Source organism: Schistocerca gregaria, chromosome 6, assembly GCF_023897955.1.
Source record: "Schistocerca gregaria isolate iqSchGreg1 chromosome 6, iqSchGreg1.2, whole genome shotgun sequence".
Classification (NCBI taxonomy): Eukaryota; Metazoa; Arthropoda; class Insecta; order Orthoptera; family Acrididae; genus Schistocerca; species Schistocerca gregaria.
In genome coordinates this window covers 529,742,809-529,761,929 of record NC_064925.1, presented here as the reverse complement: position 1 = coordinate 529,761,929, position 19,121 = coordinate 529,742,809, and the positions used below count along the sequence as shown (strand labels likewise).

Genomic DNA, 19,121 nt, shown 5'->3' with positions numbered 1-19,121 from the left:
CCATCAGTTTAGTCATACTGCTCAGAAAAGGTGACAGCTAAATATTTCAGGTAGTGTCTTAAAGTGGTTTGAAACCTACTTGAAAAACAGACAGCGAAGTGTTGTCCTTGGGAGCGCAATATCGTCCTGGAAACATGGTCTCGTCGGAGTACCACAAGGGTCAGTCTTAGTCCATATTTTGTTTTTCTTGTATGTCAGTGACTTTCCATCACTTCTGTCTTCTTGTGAATATCTTTTCTAAGCCGACGACCTCTAGCTCTACCCTAGTGCCAGATCTGCAGATATGAATATTGCTACTGCTCAGAGTAAAGATGACCTTCTTGGAGGTAACGTGGATGAAAAACCTGCGATTAAACCAAATGTAAAAAATCTCCCAAGTAACCTCAGTATATCATCATAAATAATATGTTCAGAATTCCGCGATCAGCTGCCCCTCGGACAACTAGACGGCATCCCACTACCGTATTAGAAAGCAGTGAAGAACTCGGGTGTAATTATGAATGAGCGTTTAAGTTGGACAGAGAATTCCCATGCCTTACGCCGAAAGTGTCCCGCTTGCCTCTATGCCCTGAAAGGGTTTCGGAACGTATTTCCATAGGATATGATGTGTAACATCTTTCGTGCTATATAAACACAATGGATCACCCACCTAGTATCGTAGCTGTCCTGATTCATAAAACAAAAACATCAGCAATTTCGTTCGCTATCACTGGTGCCCGTCTCTAGAACAACCGTGCACTCTTCCCACAATTCCATGGTCTGCTACTTTTAAAAAAGACTTGAAGAAATTCCTCATGCGAAATTAAATTATATGGCCATTTCCCCTTTTGTCAAGCAGCAAATCCAAAACTCCTATCTTCTTCTAGTTGTACTTCTTTCTCTTTTCCTTTTTCTGTGAATCATCCGACCTTCTCTTCCCTTATTTTTTTTAACTGTGTGTTATCACATTCATCCTTCCTTCCATCTTCCACCCCTTTCTCTATGCCCATTGCTATAAGCACTCATAATTTAAAAAACCTAGCTGACTAAAGTCTTATAATTATTGTTTTTACCATGTACAAATATAAACGATTAGTATCTTACATGGACTTAGTATAACATACTTACTGTTAAATATGGAAAGTGAAACATCTAGGACGCTTGGTTAGCTGTGAGAGAGGGCCTGATGGTTCTAATTTAGCCGGCCTAGATAAATCAAGAAATAAATAAAAAATAAATTCCACGTGGTTTTTATGTGTTGTTCCTCGCATTTTGTGCAACCATTGTTAGTAAAATATTTCTTTTGAGATTATCATCCAACATCTTTTTTATGCACAACGCAGTCGTAAATATCCGTCTCACTGAGTCAGACTTTCCTCGCCTGGTTAGAGGTCCACACAGTGAAAGTATTAATTTTAAAGTTTGTTTCGGCAACGAATTATTTTCAATTTCGGTCGTATGACCATTTTAAACAGAAATGTTAACGAACGTGAACTCCAGGTAAATCACGATTTCACCTACAAATGAAGTTTGGGCTATGCACCATACATAAACGATAATTAAGAGAGTCGGCTCAGGATGTTACCTTATTTTCACATTCCAATACAATAACGACAGGACTGAAGACCACAACAACAACAACAACAACGACAATGCACGGAATCAAAGGCCCTTGCTTAGGTTTCTTGTCCAAAGCATTCAAGAAATACTTCCTCATGCAAACACCGCTGTAGCCTCATGAAGCTCGTTTCGAAGCTCCAACAGTACAACCTAGTCTAATTTACGTACTACTGCACGGGCTGATGTTTGCTTTCAAAAGCAATACTTGCATACTATTTCGTATGCTAAATCACAGTTCCGATATGAAACGACACAGCTTCAGTCTCGCACTTTCAAAACGACCAAAGTATTGCACTGACAAGGCTGAAGACGCTATTCTATTATTGTGTTGTTTTATGTTCCTACATCCGCAGTATTAGAATACTTACAGAATTTTTACTTTTGCACAATTTTGCAGTTCATGCGTGAGCATATGAGATGTCTGTAGCTGTTCTCCTTGTACTCTATACAAGTACAAGCTATTGGCAAACCGTCCGCTGTGGACTAGTGGTTCTAGGCGCTTCAGTCCGGAACCGCGCTGCTGCTACCGTCGCAGGTTCGAATCCTGCGTCGGGCATGAATCTGTGTGATCTCCTTCCGTTTGTTAAGAGTAAGTAGTTCTACGTCTAGGGGACTGATGACCTCAGATGTTAAGCCCCATAGTGCTTAGAGCCATTTTAACCATTTGAGCCATTGGCAACAGATATCCCAAGCCTTCTGCTACCATTGTAAACGTGTGACGATTGTTCCTGTAATGTGAAAAGTATTAAGTCGTAGAATGTAGTGTTTCTGTTACATGTTATATTAAACACTTTGACGATGCCTGGTCGGTACAAAATGACCGAAAAATCTTAAAGTCTCAGAACAACGGTGAAGAAGACAGAAGGTAGCTACAGAGAGAACAAAAGTCTTCCTACAGAAAAGGAAACAGCGTTTTTCAACCTGCGCTGCAAGTAACTTTCAGGATGTGCTTTTTGTAACACAACTACGGTAAAAAAAAGTCGCTGCAAGAAAAAGTTATCAGTGTGGAGGAATGAAATTTCGGCAATACATTTGTCTAGCCCATATCTTTAAGTTATGAAAGTTGCAACATCAAAGGTTTGTGTAGGGGCGAGATAAACCATTGCAAATGTGAAATGCTGGTACTTTAATAACCGGTGTAACCTCGAGACTGTTGAATGCAAGCATACAGGCGTGCATGCATTGTATTGTACAGCTGTCAGTTTGTGGAATGGAGTTCACTGCCTGTAGTATTTGGTCGGTCAATACAGGAACAGTTAATGTTGTTTGAGGTTGACGCTGGAGTTCTTTTCCGATGATATCCCATATGTGCTCCACTGGAGACAGATCTCGTGATCGGACTGGCCAAAGCAACAAGTCGACACGCTGTAGAGCATGTTGTGTTCCAACATTCGTATCTGGGCGAGCGTTATCCAGTCGGAAAACACCTCCTGGAATGCAGTACACCAGACTGACGTACGATTTTGCAGTCAGGGTGCGCGGGATGATCAAGAGAGTACTCCGGCTGTCATACGAAACCGCACCCCAGACCATAACTCTAGGAATAGGTCCAGTTTACCCAGCACTCAGACCGGTTGGTTGGAGACCCTCAAATGCCCTCCTTCTAACCAACACACGGCCATCACTGGCACTGAGGTACGAGTAGACCCGGCTTTCATAAGGTAACACAACAGACTTCCACCCTGCCCTCCAATGAACTCCTTCTTCACACCACTGCCGTCACAGATGTCGTCAGTTTGGAGTCGGTGGAATGCACGCTGTGTGGCCTCTGGCTCGGATCTTTTCTTGAAGTAACCGATTTGTAACAGTTCGATGTGTCACTATGGTGCCGACCGCGGATCTGCCACATATGCAGTACGATACACCAGAGTCATACGCTGAACATGATGGTCATCCCTCTTGGCAGTGCCAAGTCTTCGTCTGGGGCCCGGTCTTATTGTGATGGTACTTTCCCGTGACCACCGCTACCAGCAAACATGTACAGTGGCTACAATCTTTCCCAGTCTTCCTGTAATATCTCAAAAGGAATATCCAGTTCTCGTAGCCCTGTTACACAACCTCGTTCAGACTCGTTGCGGACTTGCTTATGGCGTCTCTACCGCGTATCAGGCATTCTTGACCAACATCAACTCACCACGTCCAATCTCAAAAGTAAATGCAGCTCACGACCGTTGCAGGGTGTATTTAAAGCAAACCTGATAGACATCCTCATAGGGGTGCTACCTAGCGCTAGACTTACGTGACCCGTGTGAAAAATGAAGAGACATCATCTTTCAGATGTAGAAACACGCCAACCAACATCAGTTTATGTCGTCAGTGTATATTACCCTCAGTGGCCCAAAGTCATGGGAAGTCAATGGGTGTGCCGTTAATACGGCGATGCTCCTCCACGAGCCCTCAAAAGTACAAAATTTTTCTGAGCACTATGGGACTTAACATCTATGGTCATCAGTCCCCTAGAACTTAGAACTACTTAAACCTAACTAACCTAAGGACATCACACAACATCCAGTCACCACGAGGCAGAGAAAATCCCTGACCCCGCCGGGAATCGACCCGGGAACCCTCAAAAGCACAGTAACGTATCGAAGCATATATTCTGAAAGGTGTTCCAAAAACAGATTGACCACGGATATTGCAGCACTACCCATATTTGATCTAGTACAGGTTTTATCGAATGTTCACAGATACTCACAGCACCCCATAAATATTAGACTGAATTAGAATCGGGTGATATGGGGGCGTGGTCGCGGGCGTGATTTCAGTGGAATGTTGGTAAAGTCACTTGTGTGCTACCAAATACCGACAATATGTCACACTGACCTACTGAAACATGGTATCTCCGTCAGGGTACCCTAATGTCACATGGGGCTGCAGATGTCCTACCACAATGTTCAGATGATGTGCATGTTTAGTGGTCACCATAGCAAGACACTAGGACCTAACTGCGACCGTATGAACACAGTTCGGGCTCTAACTTCCAATCTGAACACGACTTTCTCGGCAGGCAAGGGCCGTAGCTTTATGGGGCATGCATTGCATTCTCACGTGCCATCATCTCGACAGCATCAAAACCAAGATTCATCTGCTATGCTACACGTCTCCTCTGTTTCATAGCCCAATTGCCACTGACGACGTTCACAGACTCTTGCCAGTTGTTGAGCTCCGACTCGAGGTGTCAGGGAAGGGGACGTGACTCGGTCATCGACTGTTCAAGGCAATGCGGTACACTAGCCTCGATGCACTTCCGTTGCAACTGGCTTCTAACCAAGCAGACGGTTGATCACAGCATATTGATGTGTGGAGGCGACGTGACCATCGTGCGTCCGAGACTTGGGGGTCGACCCGTCTGGTGGCTTACGAGTGCTGTATGGAAGACACAGGCAGACACTGTTGACCTCGAAAAAAGAAATTCTTGTGTAATCTCGGATAAAATGACTTGCGAAATATAGATGTATACAAGCTATGGACCAAGAGTCTTGGGCCGCCTATCATCTCACCGTCGAAGTCAGTTAACTTTCAGCGTAGTTCCATAGTTTTGGAACAACAGTCTTTACATTTATGTATGTTGGCTCCGGGATGAAGTGCCCACTGAACCGCACCGTATTCACCGACCCGTATTCGTTGATAACATCGACGTTGAGTGCTTCTAAACACCAACCACCGACCCGTATTCACATCCCTTAACGTTAAAAAAATACTCTTTAAAGAACAGTAGCTTTCCCCTTTAATTCAATTTTTATTATTTCCGGTGTTTAAAGCACCTTGAGAAGATTATCCATTTCTATTTTGAAAATAAATCTACAAGAAGTAATTGAGATGGCTTAGGAAAAAGACAGAATTCTGTTTAACATACTTCATTCAAAATACTGTAGTATATCCAACTGATCATACCGTCGTTCTTTACACTTCATTTTCTTTCACTGGTGCCATGTCCCGCACTGACACAGGGTTGGCATTGTTAGGAACGGATTTGCCAAGGTTAGTGGAAAGCGGTCGCCAGATGCCCATCCTGCAGCCACCCCGTACCCTCCCGGACGGAATTAGTGTACCCCTGCTGTCTGCGTCGAGCGTAATTAATGGAACAGTGTGAGGGTGTTCAGATGTCTGCGAGTAGTGTAACTGAGGCAGAACGTGAGGACCAGCCGGGTATTCGCCCAGCGTGATGTGGAAAACCGCCTAGAAACTACATCCAGGCTGGCCGGCACACCGACCGAAGACGGTAATCCGCCGGGCAGATTCGATCCGGGGCCGGTGCGCCTACCCGAGTCCAGGAAGCAGCGCACTAGCGCTCTCGGCTAACCTGGCGGGTCGTCGTTCTTTACATTTCATAATCTTGTAAATTATTTTTCCATTTTGCATTCTATAGCTCTCTTCGTGTGGCATTTCTAAATACATTTCTCCTTTTCGTAGGAATAGTATGAGAAATACTTGATCTAGCTATCTCACAGTTACACAAATGTAACTGCCTCTTCTTTGCTTTCAGATTATTGATCACAAGAGCGTAAGTTTCCGAACCTTTTTAAAATATACAAATGATTAGGTTTATATTTCCAATAAGGAGTTAGAAGCTGACATTTTAATTTACAACATTTTCAGCAATTCCAAATTTCATTATTGTGATAAGACAGACATGTCTGGAAGAGAAATAGAAAACATGATTATTGACTAGATAAGTCTATTAGCCTTTAACTATTCTGGAGAACACACCAGCAGTGTGACTAATAGTCACTACACACCTTCTTGCCTCTATTAGTGTTGCGCTTACACCTTCTTCTATGGGCAAACACTGTTTAAATACCTTTTTATCTGTTCGATATGAATATCTCTCTGTTCACCTCTCAACATAAAAAGACGGTAGGTCACTCCAACTGTAGATTCACCTGAGCTAGGTATTGGCCCTACCTTACTAAGGTGTGCCTACCCTTTATCTCTCCGATGCCTGTACGAAATCCCGTACATCCAACTTTATGTCCTCAACAGCATCCAACTTTATATCCTCAACAGCATCCTTATCTTTATACCTCCCAATGACGATGTTTCCGCTAACATATCAAATCTATCCAGTTACTCCAACATATGTTTCCTGTTACCTATGCCTCTTTCAGTGCTACAGATTATCTAAATCATGTAATAAAAAGCTTCCTCTCGCGATGTTCTAAAAAATGGCTCTGAGCACTATGGGACTTAACTGCTGTGGTCATCAGTCCCCTAGAACTTAGAACTACTTAAACCTAACTAACCTAAGGACATTACACACATCCATGCCCGAGGCAGGATTCGAACCTGCGACCGCAGCAGTCCCGCGATGTTCTTCCTACGTTTGTTATAATATTTGTTACCAACGACTTTCCTCCACGCTGTTCCAGATGCTCATCACCTTCCCATAATTGCTACTTGTCAATTATTGTTCACCTTCGATCAATGCGGTCACATTCTGCCCACATGAAAAACAAGCACAAAAGTACAATTTGCAATATCTGAACATCTTTATTTTTCATTTCTTTCGGCCAATACTCGAAATATACACTAAGAAGTCACTATGCGAATGCTGTTGAGAATACCTGTATGTTTGTTCTTAATCTCTGTATAATCTTTCTAGTTCATATAAGACATATCTATTTAACAGCTAACCTGTGCCTCTATTTTACGATAAGAGGTGTGATATATTGATAATTGTATCTTTTTTATTGCACTCACACAAATCATTTGTTCAGTAGCGCTCTCTTGTCAGAAATAACTTGAACCTTCTATATTCCTTTGGCTCTTCATCTGTTAAGCAATTCATTAGTGGTCTCTTCCCAGAGATATTGCCATGTTCAGCTATTGCAGCCAGACAATTTGCTCGCCAAAGCACCTTATATGGTAAGAAGTCATACTTGCCTTTACTTCGGGAAAGATTTCCGCTCCCTTCCCCTTCCCTGTGTTTTGTGAAGTGCCTAACATGTCTGAGTTTCGTCATTATCTCCACAAGCTGCAACTTTCTTACGGTGGGCAAGCTCCCCTTAAAAAGTTGTAGACTCCCAAACATAATGAGCCTAAGTACAGATAAAGTAATAAATTCTTATCACACAAAACGTACATAATATGTCATTTACATTCGGTACTTGATACACCGTGGCTGTTGTGGATTTTGTTTGTATTATCGCAATCGTTCCACTTATTTACGAGATAACTATGGTAAGTCCCTCTGTAACAGGGCACAGGCAATTTCAACTATGAGGTGTAAAGATCTGGAACGGTCTCCATTCGACTTCACGAGGCCAAATGGGGGTCTGCATGATAAAAAAGGTTGTGAAATTCTCATGAAAGCCGCAAAAATGAAGTAACATCTTAAGGCTTGCAACAGGCTGAGAGCAACGTGACATTTATATTACTTTTACTTTGTACCTCAGATGGGAATCCGCGGTGGTTGCCGGCCGCGGTGGTTTCGCGGTTCTAGGCGCGCAGTCCGGAACCGTGCGACTGCTACGGTCGCAGGTTCGAATCCTGCCTCGGGCATGGATGTGTGTGATGTCCTTAGGTTAGTTACGTTTCAGTAGTTCTAAGTTCTAGGGGACTGATGACCTCAGAAGTTGAGTCCCATAGTGCTCAGAGACATTTGAACCATTTTCCGCGGTGGTCATACAAGTAAGGTATTTGTTGCGCGTGGTAGGCAAGGCGTAACAAAACAGTATAGCTAATGAAACTTCCTGGCAGATTAAAACTGTGTGCCCGACCGAGACATTTTTTTTCTTTTCTTTTTTTTTTTGAGACATACTGCTTCTCACCTTTATCTTCTATAAGGACATAAACTGAAGTAATGAATTAAAAATTGTGCTAAGGCCCGGACTTTTTTTTTAATCAAAGACGCTACCCCCTTCTTTTTTTTTTACAAAGGATACAGTTGGTGTATTATTGTGATTTTTTATTTATTCATTTATTTATTTTTATTTTTTTTAATTTTTTTATTTATTTTTATTTTATTATTTTTTTCCTTTAACTTTAAGGAGCAGAAAACTAGTAAGTGCACTCGTTGCGTCGAGTTGGGGACGCACGTAACAATAGGTGTAGAAAAAGGCATAAAGAAAGAGAGCAAAGTCCGGGGCGAAGGAAACCATGAAACAAAACTGAAGGGTGGAATCCATACCACCATTAACCAGTGCTACATCTTGCACTGGATGGGAAAACTAAAACTGCGAAGACCTTTTCGCACCGGGGACAAAAAGAGGAAATGGGACAAATACTGGTACAGAGTGTGAGGGTTCACAACGAAACTCTCCATCTGCTGTATCATCCAGGTATGACTTCTCGTAATGACGAAAGTAGATCCCACGTTGTACCGTGTAGTGTTCTATTATCGTATTGTAATTTTAGCTTCTGTTACCCGTGATGTTCCAGCTACGTGGAGGGTCGTGGAACGCACTCCACAAAAAATTGGAAAAATATTGTCGATAATTTGGGTTACGAGGGTCTTGCAATGTCGTTCCTGCAAATAGTTCCAAAAGTCTAAAGTGTCTTTAGTGCCGTCTTGAAACAAATAATGCACTGCATGTCCACGAAGCCACGTCATTGCATTAGTTTTAGTGCGTGGGTAATACGTTTCATCCGGGTATAAGATAGTCTTGGGGTCGATATGATTCGGCGTTACCCGAAGGAAGTATGCTGACATTTGCCTCACTAAGTGCCACACTGCTCAAGACTCGCCACAGCTAGGACGGTGTCCATCGTTGTCTTGAACGCCACAGCTCGTGCAGGTGGGTGAGTCTACCATGTGGATCGCATGTAGCCTTGATCTGGTCACCTGCTTACCGTTGACAGTGATATACCACATCGCCGTGACGTCAGTGTCTAGTGTTACGTGGTGAATTGTCCTCCACACTACTCGCCAGTTGACGTTCGGATGCTTCCTCTCCACTACGTTGTCGGGTCGTCCACGTTGCAGGACCCTATAAACCGTCTTTGCCGTCGCCAGTTGAGTCGCTGGTAAGGCAAGTCGGACGTAACTGAGTTCGAGGTAAAAGACACCGATGTAAAAGAGCGAAGAGGGGACGTGGTGTATCGGCACAGGCGGCAACAGGGAGGGCGGTGCTGGTTCTTCTATTAACAAACTGGTCAGACTGTCCGGACGGCGGTGCCATAGTTTGACTAATGTGCTCACAAATAGGGCGACCGCTCTGTCATAAACGTGATAAAGGCCAAGCCCTCCCCGATCCGGGGGAAGGGTGAGAGTCTCATATTTGATCTTGAAAAGCATTCCAGAACTCACGAAGGACCCAAAAGCCGCAAGTATACGGCGAGCTAACATCACCGGTATAGGTAATATCTGGGCGTAGTGCGGAATGCGTGACGCTAAATGTTTGTTGACATACTGGGTCCGTTGGACGATATCCAGGGCTCGTAGGCGGTTGTTGGCAATTCCAGTCCGAACATTTCGTAAAAGCCGTCGAAAGTTGTGAGCAGCGGTCCGTCGTATATCGTCTGTAAAATCAATGCCGAGACATTTCAAACTATCACTGAGCCGTAAGGGGGTGACACTGTTCTCAGACAATCCGACCCCGATGTTCATCGCCACCGATTTTGCGACGTTGATACGACTACCAGTGGCCATGCCATATTTCGCTATCCAAGTTAGTGCGCTAGCGGTGTCGTCACCGTTGCGGATGACAATCAACAGGTCGTCAGCGAACGCTTTACATCTTCTTCTGTAATTTCTTCCATCAAGGCCGCTGCTATTACCGGGGTGACGGTGCCGTAAATCGTCTGAGAGACGTCCTCCAGTGCTGTCGGATCAGGGGTCTGAGCGGAATAGAGCTGGGAATAATGATTGTAGAACGCTGTGTTTATGTCTTGTTACGTGGTGAGGCGATGACCGTCCTCCGTGTCGATGAAGCGTATCAGCGCTCGTTGGCGTCGTTTACGTTCACGAAGGACATGGAACATTGACGGGCGTTCGCTAGGTATCCGATCCTGCGTCCTCGAGCGGATGAGTACGCCCTCTAAGTGGAGTCGCATATGAGCGAGGATCTGAGCCTTAGCACGGTGGACCGCCGTTTGTCGTTCCGGAGACGGCGCCATAGCATCGCAGTCGCGCAGGACCCGGAAGTAAGAGTCGAGTGTATGTCTTCGCCAAGTAGCGTGGTCGCGACCGTAGGTTATCAGCGTTCGCCTCAGTGCCGGTTTGGCGCAGTCCAACCACCAGCGGATCTTTGTGGGATATGCACGGAGGCGATTTTCACACGAATGCCACGTATCCTCAACGGCTTGGCTGCAATCCGGGTACGACAGGTGAGCGATGTTTAATTTCCACGGGCTGCGGCTTCTCCACACTTGTTGCCGCCGCAGGGTGACGGCACAAATGTAAGCTGAGTGGTCCGAGAATGCTGCAGGCCACAGTTCCACATCCTGTGTTCCAGCGGCGAGAGAGCGTGAGGCATAAATCCTGTCGATACGACTGGAAGAGTGACTCGTGAAGTGCGTGAATCCCGGTCGGTGGCCGTGAAGATGTTCCCAAGTGTCCACCATCTGCAGGTCTAGAATTAGCGTCTCGAGTTCCGGGCACGGATTATGTCGTGGGAGTTGGTCTCTGGGCGCCAGTACGCAATTGTAGTTACCTCCAAACAACAGATGGTCGTGGGGGCCTTGGAAGAGCGGGGCGACGTCTTCCGCAAAGAATCGTGAACGTTCGCGACGTTTGTCCGTCCCGGAAGGTGCGTAGATATTGATAAGGCTGACACCCAGTACTGTGAGTGCCATTCCTCTTGCCCCAGGCAGAAACAGGATATCGTCCGCCACTATCCCTTCCCGAAGAAGTACAGCGACACCGCTGCCTGTTGGGGAAGCTGGAGAGACGCAAGCATCGTAACCGTACATGCCTGGGAAGTCGATGACGTACACTTCCTGGAGGAGGGCTATGTCGATGGAAGCAGAGTTCAACATATCCTGAAGCAAGGATAACTTAGCGCTCGTCCGTATAGTGTTGATGTTTATAGTTTCAATGCGATAAGTTTGAGGTCTATCCACAGCATCCGTGTTGGCCATCAGTAACCCTGTAAGGCTGTTTCGTCACTCTGACTGATGGCGGGAAAGGGTCAGCACTGGTGGGATAAATTTCCCCCCGTGTCGTCTGACACGATGGGAAGGAGTGTGCCTCACAGTCGTCTGCCCAGTCGCCATTAAATACCATCGGCTGTTGGTGGCTGTTAGTGGCTGCTGCGGCACTCGGCGCTGACTCCATCGGCTCTTCTGGCTGGGAATCGGCAGCGGCTGTCTGCTTGTGATCCTGCTGTTCTGTGCGGTCGGAGGGGCTGAAGCCGTCACCACGGCGATCTGTTGAGTTTGAAGTTACAGCGGCCTATGTACCGCCGGTACCGTCGTCGGAATTTCCACAGTCCATATCAGACGATCGCTGCAAACACTCGTCCGATGGAGCACGCCGCCGTCTCTTGTGTTTTCGCGGGAAACGCTGTTTACGGACGTGTGCTTCAGTATCTGAATGTGGGTGGATTTCCTCAGCTGCTCCGGTGTCTGGAAGAAAAGCCGCTGTCGGCACAACCCGTGGGTCAATGTCCATCCTGGCATCCACGCCTTCTTGCAAGGTCGGTCGGTGATTATCTTCAGGTGGGGGTGCCGTTGTAGAGGCCGGATCCTGTACTGCAGAAGCCATTATGTTCTCTCCATCGGGGGCGGCTATCGGACTAATGTTGTCAGCAACGGTAAAGGTTGCTGCCCGTGTAACTTCGGCGTAATTGAGAGGAAGGGTCGTCACCATAGAAGGAGTCATAGATTCACCTGTCGGGATTTGAGTAAGCCGTCGTCGGAGACAATCCGAACGGACATGCCCTACTTGGCCACAACCAGAGCAAGTGCGTGGCTGACCGTCATACATAATGATCGCCCTACATCCGCCGATGACAAGATATGACGGAACATGTTTGGTCAATTCAATTTTAATGTGTCGTAACCCGTTAAGAACGGGGTACGTTGTAAAGGTGGTCCACTTTTCCTCCATATGGCTGATCACTCTGCCGTAGGGCTGGAAAGCCGCTGTGACTACGTCCGGTGGTACTTCAAAGGGAAGTTCGAAGACGCGTATCGTACGTAGGCCAAGCCCCGCGTGTCGATAGAGACCGCCCCAATATGGCCATCAGAGTGTTTGAATTTAAGACCGTTCGCATGTGAGCTCACGATTCTGTTGCACAGCTCGTCACTTACTAGCTTGACGTAGACAACATTGCTCGTGATAGAGAGATGGATACCAATTATGTTTCGCGGGTCAGTTTTAACGTCGTCTCGTAGGAAACGTTCCACTTCAAAAGCTCGCGGTCGTGCATGATTGGGTTAAAAACTGATCTTGATGGTGGTTTGTCTGTATGAATGTGCCATGTTGCGTCGGTAGTGATGGACTGTAAACTAGCGACAACGCAGTAGTAAACAAGTACGGGCACTCGCGACCGCGCGGACGGAACGTAAACAAGACGTCCTCGCCGCAGCGCTGCGGAAAGCACACTCACTCGAAACTCCGGACCTTTGCCTTTCGAGGGGTAAGTGCTCTACCAACTGAGCTACCGAAGCACGACTCACGCCCGGTACTCACAGCTTTACTTCTGCCAGTACTTAGTAAAACTGTGAGTACCGGGCGTGAGTCGTGCTTCGGTAGCTCAGTTGGTAGAGCACTTGCCCGCGAAAGGCAAAGGTCCCAAGTTGGAGTCTCGGTCGGGCAGACAGTTTTAATCTGCCAGGAAGTTTCATATCAGAGCACACTCCGCTGCAGAGTGAAAATCTCTCAAGACCAATTCCTTACTCAGAGAAGGATTTGTTCAAAATGGTTCAAATGACTCTGAGCACTATGGGACTTAACATCTGAGGTCATCAGTACCCTAGAACTTAGAACTACATAAACCTAACTAATCTAATGACATCACACACATCTACGCCCGAGGCAGGATTCGAACCTGCGACCGTAGCGGTCGTGCGGTTGCAGACTGTAGCGCCTAGAACCGCTCGGCCACTCCGGCCGGCGAAGGATTTGTCATAAGAACATGATTCTGCAGGCAATTTATTTCCACTCTATAACATTTTTTTTTTTTTTTTTTTTTTTAGAATTCTTCGTAATCCATGAAGGGTGGGAAAAAAGGGATGCAGCATAACACATGACATTTTTTCACATGAAATATTCAAATTACCATCTCGGATACTACTGATGACATTCTACTTCCTGTTCTTGTTGCTTTTCACTGAAAGTGATGTTGATGAGCGATTCACGTCATTGTGACACACTCCGTTTCCTTACTTGCACATCGCATCACCCGTTGAGGATACCAACGTACTTCACGAGCACAAAATTATCGACAAAATTTTTTTACGATCTTCGTTACTGATACAGTGAAACGTAAGTGTCAAAAAAGCCAAGTTGGCGCCCATTTGAAGTGCACAGGAACGAAAGTGTACCAAAACAAGCTGCGCTCGCAAATGGCTATTTGGTATACGGTGTAAGTCGCGCCTCTGACGTTTCTATGACGACAGATATTCGGAGTGAAAGTGATTCTATAGGATTATCTTTGCAGCTGCTCATTGTCGTCTTAGGGACTATGGAACGTTAAATCTTTCTACTTGCGATTGAGGGAAGTATAATGGAGAAGGCAATTCTTCAGGTAATTCACGACGACAAATGGTTCAAATGGCTCTGAGCACTATGCGACTTAACTTCTGAGGTCATCAGTCGCCTAGAACTAAGAACTAATTAACATTCTCTCTACATTCATACCATTTATAGCATGGGATACGTTAACAGCTGTTAATTTTCCTTGTCGGGCACACTTCTACGAATAGTTTATTCAACAACTTGTTAATGTTTGATTTAGTACAACGGTGCATTTGACAGATTAGTTGTCTTGTGAGCGTTATATAAGTGTAAATTCACACACACAGCACGTAATGGCTCTCCTGAATTGCCACCTAGCTGTTGAAGGGATTGAAAAAGGGAAAACTTTTCTCATTCTGCACGCCATCATTTTGGCTGACAGTTTACTGAGGACACCTTTTCTTTCCCTGTGCAGGATCAACGGGAAAAGATACGTTTCTTTCTTAGAGAATTCTGTAACTGATCTCTCAGATGTGATGCCTTTGTAAATACAAAGTACTAGGTACTCCAATGCCGGTTAAAATTGAAATGTCAGAAGGATACCAAGTAGTGAATTTACCTTCCTTCGTGTATACGCCTGAGGCGGAATATAAATTAGCTGGGCACAAGTCAAACGGATACGTCACCGAAGTCGCTTCAACGTTAGGTAACAGATGATAGATTGTATGGCTGATGACAGGTGGCGTCTCAGTGTCTACGCAGTCCATATCAGATGTTTTCAAAGCGTCAGAGAACACTCCAAAACCCTGTGTGTGGAGGTATGTGAGGCCATCAAGGGCAAAATTCAATGCGACATTACCTCGTTGAAGTACAATACTTCGCAGACATCGAAGATACGGCATGATTATCGGATTTTACACGTAACATGTGCTGGCTGTTGAACCACAGATGATTATGAAGTTCATCCAACGACGCACTACACCATGATAGACTCGCATTCGGGAGGACGACTGTTCAATCTCGTCTCCGGCCATCCGGCCATCCAGATTTAGGTTTTCCGTGATTTCCCTAAATCGTTTCAGGCAAATGCCGGGATGGTTCCTTTGAAAGGGCACGGCCGATTTCCTTCCCAATCCTTCCCTAACCCGAGCTTGCGCTCCGTCTCTAATGACCTCGTTGTCGACGGGACGTTAAACACTAACAATCACCACCACACCATGATATCACACGTCGAGTCCATGGACTGGTGGCAAACTCAGTCTATCAACATTCGTTCTACTCAAAGTCGCCACACATGGACACATACATTACCATAGTGTAGGAATAACCGTAACTCGTACGAGAGGATGGTGTAGAGCGATTCCTGTCTCCAGTGTTCTCTTTGGGCGCTCTGCTGTTGGCGCAGCCTTACTGCTGAGGCGTTTCTATGTCCTCAACTACATCTACATCTACATGACTACTCTGCAATTCAAATTTAAGTGCTTGGCAGAGGGTTCATCGAACCACAATCATACTATATCTCTACCATTCCACTCCCTAACAGCGCGCGGGAAAAACGAACACCTAAACCTTTCTGTTCGATCTCTGATTTCTCGTATTTTATTTTGTTGATCATTCCTACCTAAGTAGGATGGGCTCAACAAACTATTTTCGCATTCGGAAGAGAAAGTTGGTGACTGTAATTTCGTAAAAAGATCTCGCCGCGACGAAAAACGTCTTTGCTGTAATGACTTTCATCCCAATTCGCGTATCATAACCGCCACACACTCTCCCCTATTACGTGATAATACAAAACGAGCTGCCATTTTTTGCACCCTTTCGATGTCCTCCGTCAATCCCACCTGGTAAGGATACCACACGGCGCAGCAATATTCTAACAGAGGATGAACGAGTGTAGTGTAAGCGGTCTCTTTAGTGGACTTGTTGCACCTTCTAAGTGTCCTGCCAATGAAACGCAACCTTTGGCTAGCCTTCCCCACAATATTATATATTATCTATTATTATCTATCTATCTCAACAATGGTCTTCGTACCGACAGTTGCTGATGCTCCAGACTGACTGTGTGGGCGCATTATTTGCAAAGAACAAGCCCATTTCTTGACTCAAGCTACATGGCGGTGCTGTAGGATCCTACATAGCCAACCAACAGAGTCTATCCTCTTGGGCGCTAGTTGCGTGGGGCCGTCTGTTCTGTATGGCTCTTCTTAATCCATTGATTCCATATTGGTATGATGGTCGTCGGATCCCAGTCAAAGTGTGAAGGTAAACTACTGTAAGACGTCTATATTTCTATTGTCTATTGTCAAATCAGAATTTATGAAAGATGTTATATTTTATTAATAGGATTAAGTAGGAATAGTTAATATTTGTGGTGTTGGAAATAATTGTGGTAGCACGGAATGTCTGCACAAAAGTATTGTTGAGAAGAGAGACCGCAAATTGCTATAATTTTAAAAAGGGCGGGAGAGACCGCGTATGGATACATTTTAAGAAAAGAGCGGTAAAGACCGAGCATTGATACATTTTGTAATGGTAGCAGGGATTGTCTGCACCAGAAAGCATTGTTGACAGGAGAGAGCGCACTTTAGCGTTCGTAGGAAGTCAGTAGTAAGCGAGACGTGAAGCGAGTCGCTAGCAGGTCTGAAGCGAGAGGTTGAGAGGAGCGGTGTGCCTGCCAGCCACTAGCTATGATTTACAAGAGATTATATAAGGATGTACACAGGCATCAGCTAACTATTATAATAAGAGGAACTAATATTAATGAAATTAATTTTTTGAGAAACTCAAGACTACTGAAGGTATGTTTGCGCATTGCTAGTTGTAAGATTATTGTAAAAAGTAAGTCCCATTTGAACGTTTCTAAAATCATTTCATTCAGAATATAATTAACTTTTGCCAGCAATATTGAATTTCTAATTATAATCCATTCCAAAAGCCATCAACGTAAAAGTTTGCAAAATTTTATTGTTGTTAACAAAAGTTTAACTATGAATTACGTAACTTCAGTCAAAATAATTAAAGAATAACGTGAGCTTTGGTAATAAATACAGCCGCTTATTATGAAAGCCCACCAGCAGCTAATAGAGTATAGTAAAACAGAGTAAGTATATTCATGTCGCAGTTTGATGTAGCAGTCAGATGGCGATCCAGTAACAGTAAAAAAGGTAAGGAACAGTTTTGGGTTATTGCAGGTAACGACTGAGGGCCACGACGACGACACATACTATGTTTTGTCGAAATAAGCCGAAAATCACTTTTCAAAAGCAGCAATTACATTTGCATACGAAGAGTGAGAAAGAGAATAATTTTCAAAGGGAATATTCTATTGTTATTATTAAGCAAGAGATAGAAATCCTAAGGAGAGGTTTCATAGTTTATTGTAGAAGGGATCAAAAGAGATAAAGAGGAGACGGGAAGGTTGCACTACAAACTCTACGATTTTGCCGTTGTCAAAATTCGACAAGCAGTGTAAGACATTTCCCCTAATGTCATGATACTCCCACAACAAAGAATATTCAAATACAGCTTCTTAGTGAAAATCCACAGTATAATACTTAGTCGTGTGTAGAATGTAGACGACATTATTGCTATCTCCTTTGTGCCGTTTCAATAATGTGCATATCGAAGAATGTTGTACACTTGATGTTGATTTTGTTTGTGTTCCACGTCGCCCTCTTGTCGCTGCTATTCTAATGGCCAGCAAAGTAGATCATACGGTATGGTTGTCATTTCAGCCGTGTGTGCTCTCTCGCCGCTGGAATGGGAATGTATGGAAGGTATGTTGAGTAGGTTAATACAAAGAGAAGCAAGACGTAAGTTGTGCTATGCGTTTAGTTTATTGTGAGACACCTGTGAAGGGGAACGGTTCAGAGTCCGAGTTGTACGAGGGCCGCCACGACCCCCTGGAATCCGGCGTTGAAGTCGAGCGCGACCTCGTTGTGCTGGTAGTCGGTGCGGTCGTCGTAGTAGGCGTCGCTGGCGTCCGGCCCCCCCACCAGGGCGCCGTACAGCACGTGCGGGTTGGGGTCCGTCGTGCTGTACTGCGTCCAGTCGCAGGTCGCGGGCGCGTCGGGGCAGGACCTGCCAACGGAGAGCAGCAAACAAGGGGTCACAAGTCTACACTTGCGGTTCAGCTTCAGCGTGAGAGTCGAGAAATCGATAATTAAGTATATCTGGACGATTCCTTCTTCTCCAAAGCCCAGTTTCGTTTCTTCACCATTTACCTACAGATATTTCGGCTATGGTTGCTACAAATATCTTTTGCTGCAGAAACTAACGTCTGAAACACAGCTGTGTGTGGAGTATGAGGGAAGTTGAGAAGACGATAACCGAAGCGTTTTAGATGTGGTGCCACAGAAGGGTGGTGAAAGTTATATGGAATCATTAGATATGGAACGAGTCTGAGCGCAGAAACGGCGAGTTTAGAAATACAGGGTGTTACAAAAAGGTACGGCCAAACTTTCAGGAAACATTCCTCACACACAAAGAAAGAAAATATCTTATGTGGACGCTTACTTTCCATGTTAGAACTGATTTTATTACTTCTCTTCAAATCACATTAACCGTGGAATGGAAACACACAGCAACAGAACGTACCAGCGTGACTACAAACAGTTAGTTACAGGAAATGTTCAAAATGTCCTCCGTTAGCGAGGATAATTGCATCCACCCTCCGACGCATGGAATCCCTGATGCGCTGATGCAGCCCTGGAGAATGGCGTATTGTATCACAGCCGTCCACAATACGAGCACGAAGAGTCTCTGCATTTGGTACCGGGGTTGCGTAGACAAGAGCTTTCAAATGCCCCCGTAAATGAAAGTCAAGAGGGTTGAGGTCAGGAGAGCGTGAAGGCCATAGAATTGGTTCGCCTCTACCAATCCATAGGTCATCGAATCTGTTGTTGACAAGCGTACGAATACTTCCATTGAAATGTGCAGGAGCTCCATCGTGCATGAACCA

General features: G+C 45.1%; 1 protein-coding gene across 1 annotated transcript in view; it reads right to left on the bottom strand.

Moving 5' to 3' along the window:
• Window positions 1-17,974: 17,974 nt before the first annotated feature.
• The window catches only part of LOC126278364 (endoglucanase A-like), a 38,275-nt gene continuing 37,128 nt past the window's right edge, over window positions 17,975-19,121 (bottom strand). The window contains exon 8 of the mRNA XM_049978432.1: window positions 17,975-18,241. Within this exon, the coding sequence (XP_049834389.1) occupies window positions 18,028-18,241 (214 nt within the window). The 3' untranslated portion in view covers window positions 17,975-18,027. The remainder of the gene's footprint in view (window positions 18,242-19,121) is intronic.